The 24,200-nt window shown below is 38.8% G+C and overlaps 2 protein-coding genes across 4 annotated transcripts in view; both read right to left on the bottom strand.

Moving 5' to 3' along the window:
- The window catches only part of bmpr1ba (bone morphogenetic protein receptor type 1Ba), a 65,888-nt gene extending 53,400 nt beyond the window's left edge, over window positions 1–12,488 (bottom strand). Inside the window, exon 1 of the mRNA XM_035907355.2 lies at window positions 12,320–12,488. The gene's annotated coding sequence lies outside the window, so the exon portion shown is untranslated. The remainder of the gene's footprint in view (window positions 1–12,319) is intronic.
- Window positions 12,489–13,833: 1,345 nt separating this feature from the next.
- pdlim5a (PDZ and LIM domain 5a) overlaps window positions 13,834–24,200 on the bottom strand; it is a 59,205-nt gene continuing 48,838 nt past the window's right edge. The window contains exons 11-15 of one of the 3 annotated variants that reach the window (XM_087849176.1): window positions 22,252–22,447; window positions 19,257–19,437; window positions 16,980–17,100; window positions 15,607–15,722; window positions 13,834–15,141 (exon numbers count right to left, since the gene is read on the bottom strand). In XM_087849176.1, the coding sequence (XP_087705302.1) occupies window positions 15,052–15,141; window positions 15,607–15,722; window positions 16,980–17,100; window positions 19,257–19,437; window positions 22,252–22,447 (704 nt within the window). In that variant the 3' untranslated portion in view covers window positions 13,834–15,051. The remainder of the gene's footprint in view (window positions 15,142–15,606; window positions 15,723–16,979; window positions 17,101–19,256; window positions 19,438–22,251; window positions 22,448–24,200) is intronic. The other 2 variants (XM_087849175.1, XM_087849174.1) reach the window with 2 other exon arrangements.

Consider the following 24,200-nt stretch of genomic DNA (forward strand, 5'->3'; position numbering starts at 1 on the left):
ATGCAAAGAAACCAAACATGCCACCCAAAAGTTCCTCCATCCTTGCTGGGGATGTAAATCAGGAGCAAGCAACAGCATTCAGTGACGTTTCCAAGCAAGGACAGGGGCTTGCACTGTGACCATTGGACAACTAGCCTAGAAAATGTAATGTTGTGGTTTGGCTCTGAAACTGCAAATCCAATGCCACAGTCTTTTTTTATTTATCATTAGGTTAGTAAGTTCTGTGCTATAAAGTAGAAAGTTACACCAAATGATTTTAATTTGCTGACTTTTGATATTTGTGTTATACATAGTTAAGTTACAGCAATGTGTGTGTGCACAGTATGAAGTTAAAACATATGCATATACTACGTTATTGTCCATTACCTTAAGAATTTTCTTGGTTTGCCATTTGTCTTCATCTTTATTTCTGTCTTTTTTCCTCTCTCATTCGCACAGTCTCTTTCCTCCGTCCCTCTCCTCCACCCTGACATCTGATAGTGATTACAGCACAGCCTAAAAACACAACGCTCTTAACTCTCCATTATTGAGCGACTTTGTATCACTGACATAATTTGTTCATCTGCATGTACAATTAACTGACACATGCACAGGCCCCTTTAGGTTTATCCCCTACAAAAAGACGCTCAGGCACATGAACATGGTAACACACACATGAACATGGTAACACACACACACACACACACACACACACACCTTAATCATGCAATTGCATGCACTTTCTAACTCCTTCCACCCTTATAAACCCGTTTCAAGCACGACCCTCATCTTGTCCCACCCCATCTCCCCACCCCCCTCCATCCCTCTATTGCCAGTCCCCTGGAACAGAACAGTCACGGCTGTGTGCACTGTTGATTAGCTAGAACCTGAACCCGGGGGAAACACTGGAAAGCTCAGTGTGCTTTATTGTGTTTCTCTTTCGGACAAAGGCAGTCTCTGACAACTTGGCTTTCCCCCGTCCTATTACCTTATCTTTTACTAATGTAACCCTAACATTAAGGCAACTTTCATTCCTACTAAGAGTTCTTTTTCTTTAACACAGTGTGGCCAAGATTTAGTGGAGAAAGGTAGAGATGAACAGAGCTGAGCTTCCAAGATTTGAGCCCTGGTGGAACAAGTGTGGATGTGTACAGCGGTCTCGGGTTGTAATTTTGGAGTGTTATGTGGTGACTTTTGGGCACGCAGGCAAGGGTGTGTGCATGAGGTTATTTGTTATGGCTAATTCCTTAATCCCACAACATGTGCCTGAAACCTGCAACAGATGCCTCTAAGGCGAAACTTGCAAGCGCACACAAGCATGCACACACACTTGCCGCACACACACTTGCCGCACACACACTTGCCGCACAGACACCCACACATGCACACAGAAGAAAACACATTGCATTGCTATCATTACTAGAAGCCCTGTGCAGAATGTCTGCTGCGGCCGGTTTTGCAGAACCAGGAGATCTGCAGGAGCAAGGTTTAGAGAACAGGACGCCCTCCTAGCCAGTAAGCTTTCCAAAAAAAGAAAAAAAATGTAAAGAAGTCTTCTCTACAGGACTTACAGGAACCACACAAACTTGCTTATGTCTGTCTGCCTCCTGATTTCTGTCACACTTCTGTCTGCTGCTTATTAAACTAAGTTTGTTGGCAGCAATACAGTGACTCCCAAAGCTATAATAGATACCAGTCATCTAGAAGAACCCAGATGAACTGTGACTTTGTTTTTGTGAAATCTAGGATCTTTTAAAATTGTATAAAATAAGTTATGTGAGAACTGCTGGAACTTAATCATTTACAGTACTGTTGAATTTTGTAAAATTAGGTTATACAGTGGTTTAAAAGCTCTGAAGCATAAAGCTCATGGTGAAACAAGTGCTTGTTTTGTTATTGTTGTAGAATACCATTTATTATTGTAATAAAACAGGTTAATTTTATATATATGATGTCCATCACCTTGCCTCTGCACAGGACATTTTAAGCCTCAACTGAATGTCATGCCACTACCAGGTCTTATGTCACCCATTACTAGAAACAGCAGAAAGAAGCAGCAGAAAGCTGGCTGAGAACAAGTACGAGCAGTGTGCCTTAAACGATATTGTATCACAGCTAGGTAGGACTGCAGGGTATGCAGTCCCCCCCCTACAGGAAGCTCAATGGACATGGTTCAGGGGTTATGGCTTGTAAAAACACTGCTCCCAGCGTATTACTTTGAATATAAAATCAGTGAGCATGTGAAACAGATTAGTGCACATGCATGCACCCTGTTTGGTTCATCTAAAGATGTCAATGTATGCCTTTGTTTGAAAGAGAATCTACTATATGTGAGCAGAAAGAGCATCCTAAGAAAGACCAAGAATGATTTTTCTCTCTCTCTCACCAGAGTATTCAGAGGATGACACTGTGCAGAAATAAAAAGGCAACAATATCAGAAAAAGAAATTCATGGGCACATGATGACTGATGCTTTCTGCACAAGGTCCTAATGCTATGCAGTCATCCTAATGCTGTGTAGTCATCTGCTTGATAGTTTGGTCTGCGACCTATAGAGGCCTGTTACAGACATCTGGTCTCTCTTGGACTCTCTTAGACTCTCTTACTCCAAATTTCCTCAGCATCTTGGAGCTTGCTGCCTCTTAATCTGGCAGAGCTGGTTCAGTGTTGGCCATCTGGTCAGTTCTGTTTTTATATCACCTTATTAAATCTACAAACAACAGCAACCCAGCTACAGTGCTATCTGCTATATTAAGATCTTTACGTTTTCCTCATATTTTTCATCCACTCACTTCCTGTTACTGACCTCTCACTAAACTCCCTGTAAGCCTCTAAAGACACCAAACAAAAGACTAGATAACAGAGTAAATATCTCGTTCATATTCAGCTCACCAGCAGATGTCAGTGAGCAACAGATTTCCCAGTGGCTGCTGTTATCAATGCGTTGATTCAATAAGCATTACGCTGTTACACAGAACACAACACAAAGACTCCCATAGGCCTGCTTCATATTGTAATTGCCTTTTGAGGTGGATATGAATAAATCCACCGGACATGCAAGTGAAGAAACAGACCCCCGTGAGATTTGATTTCACATGCATCAGATTCAATATCTCAGAGGTTTAATTCAATTCGGCATCAATCAGATTTAATTTCTCTGGAATAATGACTTTGGAAAACATATTGATGAGCCTATCATGAATTTATGTCTCATGGGGAGGCAGTGTCTGCACAGACAACATGGATGCAATTTCAGTCAGGAGGGTATCGATGATGCCACACAAAACAGTTCAGTGTGCAGCAGCACATTTTGCACTTATCTGTTGAGGCCAAAAATAGAGAAAGATAGCGGAAAAGACAGAAGAAGACATGGTGAAAAGAGAATAATAACAACCAGTGACTTCTGAGTTTGATTATACACATTATTGCCACTCCTTTGCCAAAGACACATCTGCACGAATCAAAGAAAACCATTTATCATTCCAGACCTAAATGCATTTGTGTGGAGGACTGGACAACACAGTGAAGACTAAGTGGGTTAAACGGGGGGAGAAAACAAAGAGAGACAACTGCATACGGCCTTCTGCCTCAGTCACTTTCAGCTGTAACTCCCCGTCTGTCAGTCTCTGAGAAACTAAAGTAACGTGAGATTCAAATCCTTCAGATTCTGTTCAGTTTGTTATGTCTGAACATGTGGAAATAAACACAGTACGCAGAACTGCTCATGTGTTTTACATATCCTGCCTGGAAAATAGGAAGTCAAAGTTTTTCCATCACTCGGCCTGACCTTTAACCTCTCTGGCATTTCTTAAAAAATTAACAGCACAGCCACAGCTTGAAGTAATTTCTCTCACTGAAAATATCTGAAACAACAACAACCACAAACTGACGCTTGATGCCACTGTCGATAAATTAACCCATTTTCACTCAAACTCCAAGAGAAATCGATATTCAGGACCAGGTTTGGGTCTTAATAACGGCTTCAGGAAATCTCAATAAAGGCATCTCCTAAAACTTAACAAAGATACTTGCTATTAGGCAAATATTTCTTCCACTGCGGATGGAATGGCACCTCAAAGGAGGTACCATGGAAATTGAGGTCTTAGGTTTTTGGGGGCAGGAGGGATGAAATTGTCCCAAAGTGAATCCAGATGTTTATCATTCTATCCTCAGACCTCTTTACCCCCTCCCAGTTCCCCACTCATCACTCCATCATTTCTCTCTTGTTTTTTTTCCCTTCGAGTGAACTACAGGTCTAGTGATTACTTTGGTTAGAGCAGAGCCAAACCAAACACAAGAAGACAGTTGTGGTCTACAAAATAGAGAACAGCTTGAAAGTTCAAAGCAAAAAACTATATGATTTAAAGCATCCTCGGGGCTCAACCTGTTTATGTTTGGGATCAGGGCTTTTTTGCAAGAACAATATACTATTCTCACTTAGCAATTAAAAGAGGTCCTTGTACTTTTTCAGACAAGACTAGAAGTCACCAAATGTCATGTCTGTAAAGATTGCACATGCCAAAAAACTGAGACAAAAAACTAGCGGAGTCGCTGAGCTGTAGGACCTGCAGTGAAAGAAAATACCCAAATAATGAGATCAGAAGCTGGCTGGTAGTATGTTTTATCATACTCCCTGTGGGAAACAGGCCTAATAAATCATAATTTAAACATTTTCATACCGTCACTCTATGTGGCTGTGTTATATTGTCCACCGGCTTTATTTTAGCCACAAAGTCCATCGCACAGTGAATTGCTGATCTCGCCTTTGGATCATGGAAATATCTCTTTAGTAAGCCCAAGGCTGGGGTATTATAGGTATTCCTTTTAAAAAGACTATGCCAGGTCATCACATTAATCAAGGTAAAGAAAAAGGGCAACACCGGAGGAGGAGTGGCTGAATTCTGCGGCCTGTGTGAATTACAGAGCACAGGGGCAGAATGACTCCATCATGAGATCAGGAGAGGTTATTTTTTAAAAGGTCCACCCTGAGGGGCAGCAGAGTGGTAATGAAGATAATGATACTGTGCAGCTGAATGACCTTTTGGTTAAAACGATATCTCTGACATTAACACAAATTCCCCCTATATTATATACAGTAGTCGAACACCCAATCTAACTACATTCTTCTAACACCTACTCATTCTCTTCTACCTGGAAAAACATGAAAATTCATTGTTCGGGGTTGTCCATGACAACTGCACGCCCACATGATTTACATGTAGACGTTTCAGTCTTCATAGAGCCCAACACAGGAGCCCAAACTTATCAGGTCATTGTCCCACTCTGTCCCAAACTTACATGTGCTTACAATGCATTCTTTTTGATACCTCTCTTTCACTCACACACATCCACGCACACACTTGAGAATAGAGTTTGATGCCTGCTAGTTCGATCAGTGTCTACCTCATCTGTAATGCAATCATCTACATTTAACTCAGCGGGGAAATTTCCTGTCAGATCATATCTTGTTATCTGCAGTTCAAGACGAGCACTGACGAGGGAGGCATTCAGATGCAACATCTAGTCACTTCAGCTGAGAACAAATTTGAGCTTGCAATGGCTGCCTGGCAATTTCGGAGATGTGTGTTTTGTTTTGGGGGGTTTTTAACCTGTAAAATAATAATTTCCTTCTCACTTGTCCTGCCAAAATATTTTATGACAGATTGAGATTGTGGCGCTTCACTGTATGTATTCTGTGGCAATGAGAACAGTTTGGAAATAATAACATGTAATAGCATTGTCCAGTTCTTGAAACAAAACAAATCTACACACCTTTCTTTATTACTACTTTACTTTATAACTTTATTTGCCTCCTGTGGATGACACACAACTTCACACAGCACTTTCACAAAGCTCTCACAACCTCTCCCCTCATTAGCAGCTGAATGCATGAACAGAAGTTGACATTCACACCTTTGAACAACACTTAAGGAGGAATTTCAAGACGTCAATAAAGATCCAGTTTCAACAACACTTACGTATTAAACACATATCATAAATGTTAAACTGGCCAGCACGACGCTTGTTATCATCAAGGTAGCAGCTATGGCTAATAATAAAACAACGTTAATGCTGGAGTTAGACTCTCTTAAAGTTCCAGACAGAAGCAGAGAAAAGTTTAGCTTCAATAGTCAGAAATGGTGGCAGCCTGCCTTACTTACAGCAACAAAATATGGTGCTTAGTCACCAGAAGCACAGCAAGACCTAAGATAAACCTTTAGCACGGCCTAAGAGAGTTTTAAAATAGATCTAAAAGAATAAACTTTCAAGTTTTATTATTATTTCTGGATTTTTGCACCACATCAGACAGTTTGGATATGACCTTGGCATCCTTGCCAAAAGCACTATCTTAGTAAAATAGTAAATTTACCTGACAAGTGAAGACCAAAAAATTATATAGATTATTTACACGGGATTCACAGTGTGCAGTCGCATGATCAAATTTTGCAAGGCACGCCATGCATAAGACTTCTTAATGTGGGAAAGCTTTTTAGCAATTTTAATATCCTTGAAAGGAAATAAAGAAAATAAAAAACACACTCTTTTAAAACATTATTCAACTTTTTCAAATGTTTTGTGACATCAATAAACATCTTACAATAAGCTCCTTCTGGTGTGTTGCTAAATTATGCCTGCACTCAGTATGGAACACAGATGTTAAAGGAAAACTGATGAGGTTGTCTAAGTAAGCAGTTTTTGGTTAGATAACAGAATTAAAAAAATAATAATTTACATACACAGTGCACTGAGGCCTGCTGACATTCAGTGTTAGTATGGCTTGTGATGCCCTGTAAAAAAAACAAAAGTGTGATGTGTGTGTGTGTGTGTGTGTGTGGGGGGGGGGGGGGGGGGGGGGGGGGGTGTCACTGCATACTTCTGTGAATATATCAAAGAAGCACAGGCAATAGATCACAGCCCTCATCTTTAAGTCAAGCATCAAATGTTTTAACTCATCCCAGCTTCAGGGAACAACAGAGAAAAACCTGATGGAATCCATGTGTATGAAGCCAAAGGCACACACACAGACACACACACACACAGACACACACACACACACACACACACACACACACGCACACAGACGCAAACACACACACACACACACACACACACACACACACACAGTCTTACTTTCTAAATCAAATTCTAAGTTTAATAGTTTAAGTTTAATATCTGACTTAAGGAGGAAGAAAAACCCTTTAAGAGCAAAAAACATGTTAGATATATCCATATAAAGCATTTTAGAGTTCTGTGCAAATGTCTTGATCCACTTATCATTTCTTTATATTTTTGCTTCCAGGAAGCCAGGCTGCCTTTAAAGTGGCCTTGGGCAATAGTTCTCCAGGCTTTCTGAAGGTCTTTTAGTGGGAACTGGCTACTGTTTCTCTTAGTTTCAGTCTGCTCACTGTATCCAACTATTTTCAGAGGAATACATTTTTGTTTGTTTGTTAAACCACTAAACACCTAGCTATGAATCAGTCATTCATAAAAAAGGCACCCAACTCAAAGGAATGAGCCAATGTTGTCTCTACACATACTGTAATGGACAACTTGCCAAAGAACCAATTTTAAGTTGCATCATCAGGGATTTTGATACTCATAAAAAATGGTCTCAGTGGAAGGTTGGCATTTCATAAGCTATTTTTAAGAAAAGGAAACAGTCTGAGTTGTAATAGATTACATAAGAACTCGACTGAAAATTTGTGCAAACAGGTCTTATGGGGGGATTATACAATTTGGACATTTTTGATTCATTATCAGTACGTGAGAAGAAGGTCCGGAGACAGGTACAACAGAGTGTGTACAGCCATGTGTAAAACTCAGTGGACACTCTGTCATGGGTTGTGGCTGCTTTTCAGACAATGGTGTTTTGGATCTTCTCAAAATTGATGAAATTATGGATGCAGAAAAGTACATCTGAACTTTAATCCACAACGCAATATCATCAGAAAAGCATTTGATTGGCAATGACTTTATTTATCAGCCTCACAAACATACAATGCAGTAAAACATACGTGGATAGAAACACACTTAATGGACACTAGTCATGGAATGGCTGTGTGGGATCATCTTGATATAGAACAGTAAAAAAGGCAGCTAACATCTAAAGAAGAGCTTTGAATGTCCTTCGAGAAGCCTGGAGAACTATTCCTGAAGCGTACTTAAAGAAACAAGCAAAAATCCGACTCACTGGTAGTTTCTGTCAGGCCTTGCTTGCCCTGCTCATTTATTAAAACACAGACATGTATGTTAATCTATGATGTTACTGTTTTTGTCTTCGTTATAACACTTTTTAGATGGCAAAAGCAGCTGTTCTTAAACACTGAACACTAACAAACAGACTTCTTCTTCTTTGCTAGCTAAACATTCATTGTATTTCATTAGTTTTTTTCCCCCTGTGACTGACAGTTTTCATAAATGAGTGTCTGACCTTATAAGATATTTAACTACACTACCAGCCCAACTATTACTATGTGCTACTGTTTATGTCATATATAAAGAGTAAAATGGGTTCTAATCCTAATTTTAAATTCAAATGCTGTTAGATGCACCCTTCCCACAGGTAAAGCAAACCCTGAGCAGATTAAACATGTTGTTCCACAACTGGCCAGGCGAGACGAGACATCTGTAAGTAAAACTATCACACAAACAGCCTAATGCTCTACAGCTGAGAAAAAACACACTAAGAACAACAATTACAATTTACATTACAGACAAGCTGGTATTGTTATTGTTATATTTCTTGCAATTTTTCAAAACATTTACAAAATAGAGTTGTATAACCATGTAATTATTCTTGGTGATTTTTTTTGTAAAAGACAAATGCTTTTTAGTTTTGTTTTTTTAAGAGTTGTTGGAGGGTAACTGTTAAGGTGAAAATCAAATCTGTAATATAATCTAACATAATTAAGGTTAAGCAGTAGATGTTTCCAGTGTTTGCCGCTCCAACCTTTTAGAACAGAGCCTTAGATTTGAGGCTATTTAGGGCAGGCTGGGCACAGTTCATCATCTCAACACTAGAACCAAAGAGGACTCTGAAAAAAATCCAAAATTTAGAAATTTTCAGAATTTGAGTGGAGATAAATGTTTCTATAAATCACACTGACACTGTAATTAAAGAGCGTAAGGTCTTTTGGGGGGAAAAAGGCCCCAGGCTAAGTTCTCTTATCTGTTTTTAAGTCTTATCAACTCCATCAAGTTGAGGAAATGAAATGTTAGAGAAACTAAACACTGCACTATGGTTCACTTATATGATTGTTTACACTCTGATTATCCCTACTGTGATATGCATTCTTATTTAATGCATTGTAGGTAATCTGATTCTTGTGATTAGGGATTTGATATTGTTTTAAATCAAGACTGTCGTTAGCATAATAAAAGGAGAAAGATAAAAGCAGTGAGGTCTGGCAAGCAGCCACTGCAGAATGGAATGAAGAAAAATATCAAGGACATGGCGCATTTCTGTAAATCTGACCTCGTGCCATTTACCCATTTGCTCTCACTGAACACTTGAACAAATCAATTTTATGAGCTCCCACTATTGCATCATGGTTTTATCATTCCTTTCAATAACCCCCGTATTTCATCTGGTTTAGCTTCATTTTTTGATGCCTACGCATAAAAACTACAAAGCAGTACTTCTAGTTTTACTTTGCCTGCTCGGTTATGGACATAACGTCATCAAGAATCTTTAACACGAATGTTCGCTGAGTTTGGAATCTGGGATTTTTGGAGGCTCGTGCTGAGTCTACCGTGTTCAGTGGGTGTCAAAAGCTACTTCACTTGACTGCATGGCATGACATGGATGAGTAATCATTTTGCATATAAAATCCTAAAACAGTCCCTGTCTCCAGTGTATGAATTGTAATTGTTTTATATGCCCAGTTATAAAAAAAAACTTTGTATTCAGCTGTTTGACAACAGGAAAAAATAGATCTTTAAATAAAAACTGCTTTGACAATTTACCTGCATTTAATCGTATCACACATTTAAGCGCAAAATAAAAGAGACAGGCTTACATCTATCGACTAACACAAAAACTATGCAATCTCACGAATATATTAAATAGGGCATGATGTCACACTTTTGAATAAGCTTTACTTTCCAGTGCAATTTCGCAGCACCTCGTCCTTCCTACGTGTTGCACTTATCTTTTTTCTAGGCAAGCGCAAATTCAGTTTGTTTTAGGCAGATTTCTTAGAATGTAGATTAACCTCAAGCAATGTGATCTAAATTTCCAGCAGTAAGCACGTCTCACATCACGAGGTGTCTAAAACTGTTAAGTGTCTGATATTTCTCTCTCTGATGCACACACACACACACACATACACAAGGACAGAAAATTAAGGAAGCGTTCTGTTTACAGCTGCTGTGTAAAACTCAATTACACAGCCAATTGAGAATGTGGCTGTTTCTCAGATTTACTTGATGTGTTCCTGACCTAAATAAGATTGCTGTTCCAACTGAAGCCTCAACAACTGCAAACACTTACTAGTTTGACAGACAGGGAGAACAGTACCCTCACACTGACGCACAGAGGCGCACACACATACACATACACAGACGCACACACATACACACACATCTGGACCTCTGTTTCTCTCATTTATACTTGCTGAGTGCTTTCCTGCGCGGTTTCCCTGTGTTACCGGTCCCGGACCCCTCAGATGAGGTGAGGTAAGATTTGGAGTCACAGGATTATGCCATCTGGACAGACATTCACACAGGCTTGCTCATGTGAACACATGCACACATACAGATATAGCCTACTCTTGTCATAAGCTACACTGACAAACACCTGGACCTGGTTACTGGTCTCAAAGAGAGAGCTGAATACTATGTGCATGCCTATGTGTGTATAAGTGGGGTGTATGGGGAATACTGGGGCAGTGCTGGAGGCTGTGTTGAGGTTCATTTGATTTTTTTCCCCCTGCTTTTTGAGCCCTTGAATAAGGGGGCCCACTCAGGCAAGTCTCGAAAATTCAAGTTGGGTCACTGCTACTACAAGTTGTAAGCCAATTCTATTAAAATATTCAATCGTCAGCTGTCATTATAATATATATATGCTTTTCTTCACACAACTGAAATTTTCCCTCTTATTGAGAAACTAATAACTTCTTTTTAATTAATAATAATAAAAAAAATCTGACCACTGTACCACCAGCCATGTTAGCATGTGTTTGCTCACTGGTGTGAGACCAGATCAAGCCACCATTCTGCCCAGCGCAGGGCATCCAGAAATTTCTTCAGGTTTTGTTTGAGGTTAAATTGAATTGTTTGCAGCCGACCATCATGCATAGCTATGTGAGCCATCCACTAAACAGTCTTTTACTTGTCCCTTTGCATCTGGGATCTACAGTCAAGGGACGTAGAGCTGAGCTGATTTTATGGAGAACACAAAACCAACTGAGCAAAAGGATTAGACAGGTCCATTTCACTCGCGCTGCACAATCAGATCAAACAGATTCTGGTGGAACTTAAAACACTCGGTTCTTCCCCTATTCTAGAAGAAGTTCCTAAATTTGTGGACAAGGCACAGCTGGCACAACACATTAAAGGAAAAGACAGACAACTTCCTAAGTTCCATACATTGCAAAAGGGACTTGCACCAAGCTTCTTACTAGATGTATCATTCCAGGGTGGGACCTGAAGATAGTTCCTCTCTTTAGAGTCATGAGTGCAGATGGGACTGGAGAATGGCCTACTCCTTTCACTTACCACAGCTAAAAGTCTTTGGTCTTGTCCTAGTATCTTCTGGTAAAATTAGCCAACAGTAAATCCTGGTACAGGGCTGTACATGAACTCATAGAACTAGAGTTACGTGAAGTAACAACACTGTACAAATGAATATTAAAGTACAGAAAAAGAAAAAGAGGAATAAGGTGTAAATCTAGAATCCATCATGCATACCTCTGATAACAGCACATATTATTGATTGTTAAGAAAAAAGAAGTTGCGAGCTTGGCTGACCGCTGCTGAGTGTTATTTAACATGTATCCTAATTTTCTTTTCACTTTTGGAAAATATAGACCAAGCAACGCCACCGAAATCCCAATCACGTAAAGTGTAACGTAAACACCGCTAACAGAGACACGGGTAAACTATTAAAGCTCCTCCTAGCGCTTAAACTTCTCTCTCTTCCATCACGTTGTTGCTCAGGAACAGCTACGCAGTGAGATAAGCCTCAAACGCTCCACAAAAATAAGTCGATATGACTTGAATCTGACTGTAAACACCCCGAAAGAAACGACAAAAAACGCTCTGTCAAACTTCCCAAGGTGAATACAAACAATCGCGACTGAAAAAGATCTCCGACTCGCGTCTGCTTCGAGTTTACTCACCTTAGGATGCTTTCTGGCTTTCTTTTTGTCGACTGAAAGGAAAAGTTGCAGCCCGCGATACTCAGGGTAGAGACGCGAGTCACTCTGTTTCCAAGAGTAGCTTTTCTTTCTCTCGCGCTTTTCCCTCGCTCCCTTTACACTTAAACACACACACACTGGTCTCACACACGACTGTGTTTCTGCAAAGGTCCCTCAGCTGCAGGAGGGTGATTAATGGCACAAGAGAAGGAGTGCATTAGCAGGAGAAAGGTGAGTGAAGACTCGCACTGAATGGGTTCCTTAAAACCACTCCAAAGGGCTAGTTGTTTAAGGAACACCTAAACACAAATGAACTCCAGTCTAATTAAAAAGAAAAACACATCCAGGCTTTGTCGCACAAAACAGTGTTTTTGTTGTTTTGCTTTCCGGGATGTGAAATTCATAGATTTTCCCTTATGAACGTTTTAAATTTGATGGACTTTAAAACGAGTCTTATGTGAAAAGACTATCAAATAGGCCTATATGCTAAGGATTATACATCATGCTACAATAACAAGTAAACATTAGCTCAGCAATGCTGAATCAAATAAGTAAGCTATGAGCTAACTCCTTAAACTATGTTACCATGTGACATCAACTAGACTGGCTAATTTTTCTGCCTGACTCATGCCCCATCAATTGAGACAGCGTGTAAGGGTCAGTGCTGGGTTTGTTAATGTGTCTTATATACACTCAATAAAAATCCCTGAACAGTTATCTCATTTTCATTGTTTTCTACAATAACAGTAAAATTTGTTTGATTGTGCAGAGATTGGTTTGTATTAAAAAGGCTGGTTGTATAGAGGACATGGGAATAATGTGTGCCCTACATACCACTGTTTACTACCTCCTTTTCACTCAACCGTATCTTTATTTCTCTGTCTGCCCATTTTAACATTTGTCAGCAGTGCAGATGTGTTAAAAATCCTCTTTTGACAGTGGCTATGACTTCTCTACAATCGTGTTAAAATAGTTTAATTTGGTTAGATAGCATTACACTATAAAAAAAAATAGCAGACATAAAGAAATATTTGTTTTGGGCATTTAAAAGCACATCATTTATTTAAAAAACCAGATCAACTTTAAGAGTTCCGACAACAGTTTTCTACTTGAGAATTTAGAGACTGAACACTTAAATCATGCCCATTAGCCCCTTACAGTAAAAACCAAGATTTATAATTATAAGAAGTGAGTGAAAGAGTGGGTTGTCATTTGTAATAGCATTGGGGGAAAAACTAAATAGGCTGGATGTATCCTGCACCAATAAGTAAGTAAATGTCCTCATGTTAAAGGTGTGTAGACAGTCAAAAAACAAGAAACTAGCCTCCATCCATCCAATCCCCGCACCAGTTTCTAAAATAACAACATTCTCTACTTAATGTCATCTCAAACATGTTTTCCTCTTCTAACAAAATTTTTTAAAAAAAGTACTTTCTAAGCAGAGCTAAACAATTGAATGAAGCATAAGGAGAAGTGTATGAAACAGATTTTAAAGCAAATATATTTTCTTTCTAAATCATGGCAGAAAATAAATAAAAATGGGAACAGGATTCATGAAACTATGATAAATGTCAAGAAAGATATGTTGGTCCACATAGCAAGGAAGAAACAGGGACTTCTATATACATTCACCAGACCCTTAAATATTCACTTTAATTTTTAACTGCTTGTTAATGCAAATGTTTCATCATACATTAAGATGCTAGAAATAGTCAAGGTAACTTGCTGAAGATCAGAATGGGGATGAAAGTTGATTTAAGTGACTTGAGAGCATCTCTGAACTCGCAACATGTCAAACCTTGAAGCAGATGGGCAACATTAAGGCAGTTCTAAAGGCAAAAGGGGGTCCAACCCTGTACTAGCAAACTAGCAAGAGGAAACTAATGAAAGCTGATGAAAGTATCTATGAAAAACATTTGATCGTTTTTGGTGTTCAGGTTTGCTCAAGTGCCTTAATGTCCTAGCCAGTTTCACTCAACAAATAGAAAATGAAATCAAATTTCCTTAAATTACAACATTCAAATAACTGATTAAATCAAAGGCAGCAGCTTTAATTACAACTCAGACATTCACAGATGAACTGTATAAAGTAACTAACACAAGCATATCCTGCAGTATTTTAATGCATATACTGGGAAGTTTTTTTATAATAGTTGCTTGTAAAACTGTAATGCAAAAAACAAAATAAAACGAAGTGTAACACAGGACGTTCTACAGTTTCATCTTTAAGTCTTTATAGGTTTTAGCCAGGTTAATAAAATTGATTACAACTACACAAACACTAACAAATATCATAACTAACAATACAAACCTGCCAGCATCCTCGAATACTTAAAATTATCAAACATTTCTGGTGGTGTCTAAAGATAATGAGCACTGTGCAAGCTTAATAATAAAAACAGAAAGTGTGATGATCTCACCACTCAAGACAAAAATCAGAAGAACGAAGTAAATGATAAAGTCACAGTCCTATGTGTGAGGAAATAAAAATGGCATTATGGTACATAAAATGTATCAGTTGGCAGTAAAACCTTGCTATTTGGGGATGATTGACAACATAACATTTAGTTTACAAAGAGTAACTAAGATCCTTAAGCTTTATTGCTTTTTGTGCTAAGGGATAGCACCACTACAATAATGACTACTACTGTCATCATAAAAGGTGTCCCCAACCCTCCGTGAGACAACATGTGGCCAAGTGAATAGTTTAGGCTTCATATCTTCAGTGTGTGAGCATGCTTCTTGCAAAGAGGTTTGTCCTTTTTGGAGAAGAAGGTCTGGCCTTCCAGTGTGGTACAGCACACCTGTAAAAAGCCCAGCACACATGAATAATAAGAGGTTATATAACAAAAGTTAGCCAGCCTACACTAACATTCACAATGGATGTAAGTCAGTGTTTCATCTAAAATAAGCACTGCTGTTATATTATTGTGAAAAAATGACTTACGGTGAGCTTATGAGATTGCTACAAGTAAGCTGTTCTGCAAAAACCTTCATTATAAAGGATGGATAAAAATGAACATTGTTGTAGTACATTAACAATAACATGAAAGAATGACAGAAAGAACTAAATAGGGCCAGTAGCAGAAAGTACCACTATGACCTCAAACTGCTTCCTAATTTTTTTTGTGTCCAAGTTAAATAGATAAAAGTTTCTTGATGGCTCAAAGTTGGAAATGGGAATATGAGTAAATGTGACAGTAAGTCATATGTGTTAGTCTGCTGATGCACGCAGTTTACTGTGACACATGCCTAAGGCCTTCACTTACAGCACATACAAAGCAGGTATCATGCCAGGTGTAACCAAGGGCTTCCAGGAATTTGTCTCCAGCCTCGATGGGAAACTCACAGCCATGACAGCCAGTCCCAAACAAGCTGTAAAAGTCTGTTTAGTGACAAAGAGAAAAGTCATGTCACTATGGTATAAACAAAGGGTTTAAAGTCATAATGGCAAGACCCAAGCAAACTTTAGTACTCAACAAAGAGAGCTTGCAACTATTTGGGGTACAACACCTTAAGGCGCTTTATATTGTATGGTAGACCATACAATAATACATACAGAGAAAAACCCAACAATCATTTGACCCCCTATGAGCAAGCACTTTGGTGACAGTGGGAAGGAAAAGCTCCCTTTTAACAGGAGGAAACCTCCGGCAGAACCAGGCTCAGGGAGGGGCGGGGCCATCTGCTGCGACTGGTTGGGGTGAGACAACCGGTCGCAGTTCTCTCATCCCATAGGTGTTAATGCAAACATTAACACCTATAACTTGGCTATAGGTGTTAATGTTTGCATGAATTGTTTGTTGTCTCTCTGTTTGACCTGCAATAGACTGAAAACCTGTCCAGGGTGTACTCTGGCTGTCACCCCGCGACAGCTGAAAGTGGATATAAAACACATTGCGAGTGAGCATCAATTCAACTGAAGCCCACTGCTGAATTTTTTTTTCTTTTATTCTAGCACAAAAACATTGTATACTGCTACAGGGAATCCCCACAAAACCTACATTTGGAGATATACAGTCTTTAGTGTGCAATGACAAGCACACTGGTAACAGGCAAACATGTCCTAAATCAGGAAAATGCTGATATTCAGTACATTTGACACTCACTCATCACACACTGCTTACGAGTGATCCACTGGTGAATCAGCAGGTGTTGTTGTTTCCGATCCTGTTGTTATTGGTGACAATGAACATCTCATTCCACTGCAGGGCAACCTGCCACTGCATGTGGCGAATAAAATTTGAACTTGAACTTGAACTACACTTGACACTAATTTCAGGGGTTAAATAATTATGATCAATCAATCCATGCTTTAGTAATAACTAGCAGTTACAGCCTGCTGGGCTGAGTGAGCATCACCCAAGGTCACCAACGGTAACCACTGTACCACCATTTTTCTTTTCTTTTTTATATTTTAGATTATTTTTGTGTTGTCAGCAAAACCTGAGAAGTGTTATAAATGTAGCTTACCATTGACCATACACTACCTACATGTTTTATAAAATGTAGTTTAGATTTTTTCTTCTTTCTTTTATTTATTATAACAGATGCTTTGAGCTTGATTATACCATGTACAGTGAGTACAGTGGCAATTACAGGAAGTACATCTGGATATTTTATCAACCCGATTATAACTCACCCGGTTCACAGTATGGTTCTCCATCCTCCAGGTGGAAGGTGTTGTTTCTGATTGGTTGCTGACAGTAAGCACACAGAAAGCAGTAGACATGCCAAGTCTGCTTGAGGGCATTTATCACCTCCTAAGGGAAAATGTAAACAATGTGGCTAGTAAGAGGCATAATATAGTTTTAGGTGCATTAGTGTATATAATAGCAACTGGAAAGCTATATCCACTTTAACAGGAAATGGAGGTGCAGCATCTTATGAAGGGATGTTATCATATTACATTGCTGCTTATGAAATTTTATTCATAAGTCACAAATTTTTACACAAATCCTTGTACAACTTTTACTAGAGTAGGTCATTTTATTTTTTCTTGAATATCACAGTTTTTTCTCTCCTTGGTCTCCATGACCTACACTGATTTCTTTCCCACCCTAAAACTGTGAGAGCAAGATAAGACAAAGAATCGATGGAAAGTTGGCGAGCTGAACTAAAATGAAGGATTATGAGCGAGGGAGTGAGAAAACAGGTTAATAAGAAACCATAAGCTGTTTGAAGATGTGTGAGAAATAGAGGGTTGAAAGGGATTTAGGCCACAGGGGTTAGAACACGTGAGGGATGAATGTCATAGTAGCAAGGAGAGCAGAAATTTCAGCGTCCTGACACTCTGGGTTCAGGCTACACCTACAGCCTCAAGGCCTCTAAGCCTAATTCTCCTAACACCCAAACATCGTCTGCATTCCTGAGTTTTACTGGTGGTCACCAACGATATTCCTCTGCACATTCAGGCTTCCTGCTCTGGTCTTTTATGTATTTAAAAACTGTCTTTGATGTTGTTCCATCTGTACTTTTTAAGCTTTTCTGCTAGTAGGGAAATAATGACATTCCTGTTTTAAATGAATACTTCTGTTATAAATATTAATCTAATCTATCTAGACAATAAGTGAGTGTAGTAGCTGCGACTCAGGAGGTAGAACAGGTCATTTACTAATCAAAGGGTCAAGTGGTTTGATCTCCGGCTCCTCCATTCCGCATGCCTAAGTGTCCTTGGGAAAAATACTATGCCTATTGTCTGAGTATCAGCATAAGTGCATAGAATAAAACTTATGAATAGCCGAATGTGACTTGTAGAATAAAAAGTGCTATGGAGTAGTACTAAATATATACACCAGTGCATTTGATCATAAACAGATTTCATAATAAAGGAACCTCATGTCCCAACGAGCAGGAGGTTTACATTACACACAGTATATACAGTAAATATCTGCATGAATATAGATTTCATGTTTTAGAGCTACTAACCATGTTTATACAGTGTTGGATGACAATTTCTTTACTGCAGACAGTAAACATTATTTTGTCTTAGCAAAAAAATATATACATAGGAAAGTAACATAAAAACACATACGAACAAAATGAAGATGAAATGTGTGACAAGCTTCCATGAATTGGATCAGGTGAGTGTTCTCTCCAAATATACACATCAAGACCAATGGACTCATTACTAACTTTATCTTAATGATTACAATAGTGTGCAAAAAACCCAACCCACACATCATGTCTTTATGTTAGCTTAACAGGACCCAAACCTTGCAGTTATTTCAAATCTAAATACATAATAGTTCTCCAGGCTTTCTGAAAGTCTCTCAAAGGTTTCTGTTGAACATTGGCTGCTTTTTCACTTATTTTCAGTCCAGTCCTCGTATGTTACCATTTTCAGGGCAATGTTTTTGTCTGTATTTGTGTTTTTTGTTTGTTGGTTGAACAACTTAACACCAAACATTGACTCCTTCAAACATACAAATGCCACCAAACTCTAGGAATGAGCCACAGGTATGTACATAATACATAATTTGCTTTGTAGTTGACTCTATGAAATATGATAATACAGTTTAACCGACACAAAATAAAAATTTTGTACCAACAAGGTGGTTCCTAAAATGTCTGGTTTATCTTGTATAACTTAATCTTTGACTTGACATATCTCAGTATGATGTGCAGTTTATCCTTAAAAAACAGAGGAAACTGGACAATGTGGAGAAAAAGTGGCACTGTAATTCATAGTGGAGGCTCAGTCACGGTTGAGGCAGCATTTTACCCAGTAATGTTGGGCGGATTGGAAGATAATCTTATAAAATAAGCTAACATATAAAGCAGAGCCTTACAAGAAAAGCTGCCTAAAGAGATTTCAGACTGCGCTGAAGAATAAAGCTGGTCATACCAAATATTGACATTCAAACCTATTGGAACTAAATTGTTGCATCTTTACTGCTCCCTTCTTTTTTAAACTCACCCCTAGTATCTTAGACTGGCAGCGGCTGCATGTTGGAGCAAAGAAGTCTTCATAGCAGTGTTCACAGTAGACTGATCCCCGTTCTTCAACAAAGCCTATATCTGCCAGGGATGTTCGGCAGTGTGCACAGTTAAATTCTTCCTTATGCCACGATTTCCCCATTGCTACCAAAAAAGGTCCTCTGGGGAAAAAAACACACACAAAAAAAACCCTGAAAAAATGTACAAAAAGTAAACCAATACTCAATTCAGCTTAATATTCTGATATACTTGTCGTTTTACTTCCTTTTTTTATACTTTGATAGTTTTAGATGAATAGATGAATGTGCTATTTAATAAGAATTATTCGAATATTTGATGACTTCCAGTAGGGATGCACCGATACCGATACTGGTATCGGGTATCGGGGCCAATACTGTAAAATGTGTGTGTACTCATACTCGTAAAAGTTAACCGATACCATGAACCGATACTAACTTATTTCATTAGTCAGAGGGTGGTTGGTCATTTCTGTTGTAGTTTTTTAGATTGGTCACTAGGGGGACATCCCGCGCTAAACAGGCACAGGGTTAGGCGAGTGAGACTGGCAGCTCCAGATAAAAAAGAGAAACTGGAGGCTGCTGTAGCTAGGCTAAACAAAATGTCAGCAGTGTGGACCGGAACAGCCAACTTTAACTCAGGTTTTGGAAAAGCGATGAAAAATGTCAAGAGAAAATCCACGGGCAGTGTGTGTGTGTGTGTGTGTGGTAGAAGTATTGGTTTTTGTACTCAGTATCGGTAAGTACTCAGATCCAAGTATCGGTATCGTATCGGTTTGAAAAAATTGGTATCGTTGCATCCCTAACTTCCAGTATAGTAATGCATTTACTAAAGTTGACTGCCTTTTTTCATCAATAATTACCCTAAAATAACTGAAAAACATCTAAACAATTAATGGTAGTTAAAACTGACGAATTTCTGTTGATCAACAAACTGATTTTCTGGTATTCTGTTCAAATCACAAAAAAATGCTGCAAAAATGAGAAACACATTTAAAAATTTGAGAACTGCAGCTATCGCGCCTGCTTCCCTACTTTTGCTCCTTGGCTATGTCCACTCTGATGATTAGTTAAAGTGGGAAGACAACAGAGACTAATTTACTCCACACAATAGCTGGGCTTATCTGAGCTTATCGTGACAGTGGCCCTGGCTGGCAGTCATTAGCATGAGAGCAACCTTATCCTAATGATATGTTAGGTGACACAATCTGGGAGATAACATGAGTCAGGGCAGTAAGCTACCGGACAAGAAGTGAGGTCGACAAGAGAAGAATTTCAGGAAATTATTCCTCAGTGATCTGCTCTTTTGTGCCACTCTGGCTGGACCTTAACAGCTTTTAATAATTTTTTATAGTTCAAATGCAAGTTTTCAGGCACTTTGTACAGTTGGAAAAATCCAATTCATTTTCTTAATTACCTCATAAAAGCCATTCTGGCAGTTATGCTAGTTCTGCTCCATTAATAAAATCTCACTCCTCTTCCAAGACATAACATCTTGATCTGATCTCTAAGTATAAGCAAAATATTTATCTGAGCACAGAAACATGTCCTAAACACACTTCTATGAGAAGTCATTGATTACATTCCCAGTTCTTAATATTAAACATAACTGAAACTGACAAATTGACACAACAGAGGGCAAAATCAAGATGTGGTGTAACTGCATGAGTTTTTAATGAGATTGTCTGCGTATAACATTATTCTGCTCTTTTATCAGCGGCAGGTGCAACTTAATTCTCCTATCCGTTATCCACGCCGCAATCAAATGTCGTTCTACAGTTTCATACACAGATTGTTTACTCGAGATGGTTTCAGGTTAATTATTTTAAGAGCCTAGCTGTGGTGCTGAATTTTAATTTGAGTATAATTTGATGTGAGTGCAGCCAAGCTGAGATCAATTCTCTTTTGACTGTCCTTGTGCAAGAAGTATAAAGGCACGGCATGATGGAACCGAACACCTTTCTCTCGCAGTTTTCATTATAAATGGCCATGACTGCCCCCTCCATACCTGATGACACTACAGACCACTACTAAGATAGTTGATATTACAAGGATTATGCGATTCAGTGTGTCAATGTGTGGCTTTTATTTAAACTGTGAAGCATTTTGTCTATTATTATTATTAGTAGTAGTATATTAGAGCACGACTGATATAGGCATTTTACGACAGATACCAATACTTGTCATTGAAAATTTTGATATTTTTTCTTTCGGAGACATGAAACATAAGCACATTTACCTAACATTTGTTATGAGTCCTTACTAAGATATCACAATACAGTTTAAAAATAATCTTGTTTTAGTGTCACAGCAACCCAAGGCTTACTAGTTGACAGCAAGCCCACTCAGCTGGTTGGTGTGTTTGTGCCATTATTGGCTGATTTAAAAATCTAATATTCTGAAATATTGACTGCAATATATTTTTCTTTCAAAAACACAAACCATAAATATAACATTCGTTATGTGTAGTTATTTATTTACTTCTTCACATCCTGCAAAACTCTATTCGGATCAGCAGTTTGGAACGCCACTAGTGGACGTCATAAATGCTGATACTGGTAAATCGCTAAATAACAGTCTAGCCAAGCTCAAACAGATACATCTGTCAGGTTCCATTTCCTATACTGTGACTGGACAAGGTGAATGCCAATATTTTCAAATACATATCAAACATAACTTTACATATCTTGTGAAACTAGAGACCTACACTTTCTTATAAAATCAATGGTTTTTAGCTGATTTGATATTTTGACACAAGTATACTATTAAAAACAGATCTGAATGCTCGATTAAAAACAGGATGTCCAAATTACACGGGATGTTATAAAGCCTTTAAGGGGCTCTCTGAGGTGCCTGGTTAAAACAGGAAGAAAAACTGATCTATAAAAATACATTTTTTAAGTCTGATTTTAAGCTGATAGGTGATATCTAATATCAGCCATGTTGTTTGCCCCTCACCTGATCACCATGTTGCAGTGGGCACACATTGGCGTACGAGTGCCAGCAGGAATATGTTCTGCCATCTGTACCAGGGTGTCCTCATCTTTAGGGTGGGGCTGAGGAACAGGTCGGGCCGGAGCAGGACCCCGTGGGACACTGGCACTGCCGTTACCCTTCATACCAAAAGATGGGGTAATCAAACCAGTCTGTGGACCTACAGAAGGTGGAAGAAAAATAAAAGGATGTACCACTCACATTCACCCAAAAGACCACTCACATTCTCACAGAGGGTGTTTATATTTGTGTAATTATGTTTTCTTGCCACATTTGCTAGCCGTTTGACCTCTACCCTCTATGACTATACACCCAGCAGGTGTCATGGTCATGCATGCAGCTGGCTGTCTGCTGTTGTCATAGCCAGGGATTTACCACATCAATCTTCAGCTGCACACTGAATTTTTCAGCTTGGAACACATTCCTATGTTGCATGTGTATTCATGCATATGACCACATAGCCCATTCTTTGATCTCCACACTATGGAAAGGGTAGTGTTTTTGTGTGCTGGTGAAAGAAAGACTACATATGGCGATAAGCTTTACCATTGCATGCCATGTTTAAAGCTGTCATTAACTTTTAATAATGGCATATGTGTAAGTTCATAGAAACAAACAAACAGTGGTCTTATGTTAAATGTGTTAACCTACAAAGCTAAAAGTTAGATACGAAAGCTTCCTCAGTAGAATACTGAGCGATCAAAAGGGCTCAAACAGTTTAGGGGAGGGTGGGCAGGTAAGCAGAGGATGCAGGCGACTGCATCATGTGTTTTCAAATTTTAACAGTGACAGCATTGTTTTACATGGCCTGGTTTCTTTCACTGCAGCTCAGAAGTCAAAATGGGCCAGTGGCCAAATGCTGCTGGGAGTGCTGCTGGGAGTGCTGCTGGGAGTGCTATATGGCCAGCAGTATATTTTCATGATCCTGGGTTGTTGGGAAAATGACTGCATTTACAATTTTGGGGGCAGTTACATCAGATTGAGAAGCGGAGGAGAGGACTTGTGTTGGATTAGAAGCTGCAGCCTGAAGAGTGGTTTGTGTTCAATGAGATTTGATAAGGTTTGTTTACAAATAAATAGATTAGCATATAAAAAAGCTATGTGAATGTAGATAATAACCAATAATATATAAAACAGACATTCACTTTCAGAATGTATTAATGGAGTGCTGATTGGATATGGACATTATGCTGCAGCTCAGTGCTTTTAAAGCTTTCCATCACTCCCGGCAAGTCTCTTCAATAAATATTATCTTTCTGACAGAGTAGAAATGCTACACATGTGACTAAGCAAGGCACCACATGCAGCACGGGCCTTCTCTCCTTCTTAATGCTGTTCCACAGAGCAATAACAGCAGCAAAGGAAAAGAAAGTCTGCACTGACCTATTTCACAACATATGTCATGCTTTAACCATGGAAAATAAGTCTCTTTACCCTTGCTAACTGGCTGTAACAACATTTTATCCAACAGTCGTAAATCAGTTTCACACTATGCCAGAATTGGGAACCTAACGTTTTGGGGTTTTTTGTATGTGAGGATAAATAACACCTTTTTTTTTTAACTGTGGGGGTGATATATGAATCAATCAAAATGCACACTTAAAAGAAGATTTAGCTTAATTCATAAATGCAAGTTTATTTTTAGAAGTCTGTGGAGGGAAGTCTACATTCTGGGTATGCATGCATTTACCGTGACTTATGCTAAGAAAACGGCTTAGTTTCATTACACTTAGCTAGTTAATTCAGTGAGAAAATATCACTCGACAGAAACAACTCACACACATTCACACAATATATCCTTGTTTGAATTAGGCAGTGAGTTCATGCAGCCTTGGCAAGATGAGCAACATTTAGCAAGATTTACGTACACAATATCATGTATATACTGTATGTGTTAATAGTTTAAGTCAGTA

The sequence above is a fragment of the Neolamprologus brichardi genome, chromosome 12 (assembly GCF_056152115.1).
Source record: "Neolamprologus brichardi isolate AB-2024 chromosome 12, ASM5615211v1, whole genome shotgun sequence".
Taxonomy (NCBI): Eukaryota; Metazoa; Chordata; class Actinopteri; order Cichliformes; family Cichlidae; genus Neolamprologus; species Neolamprologus brichardi.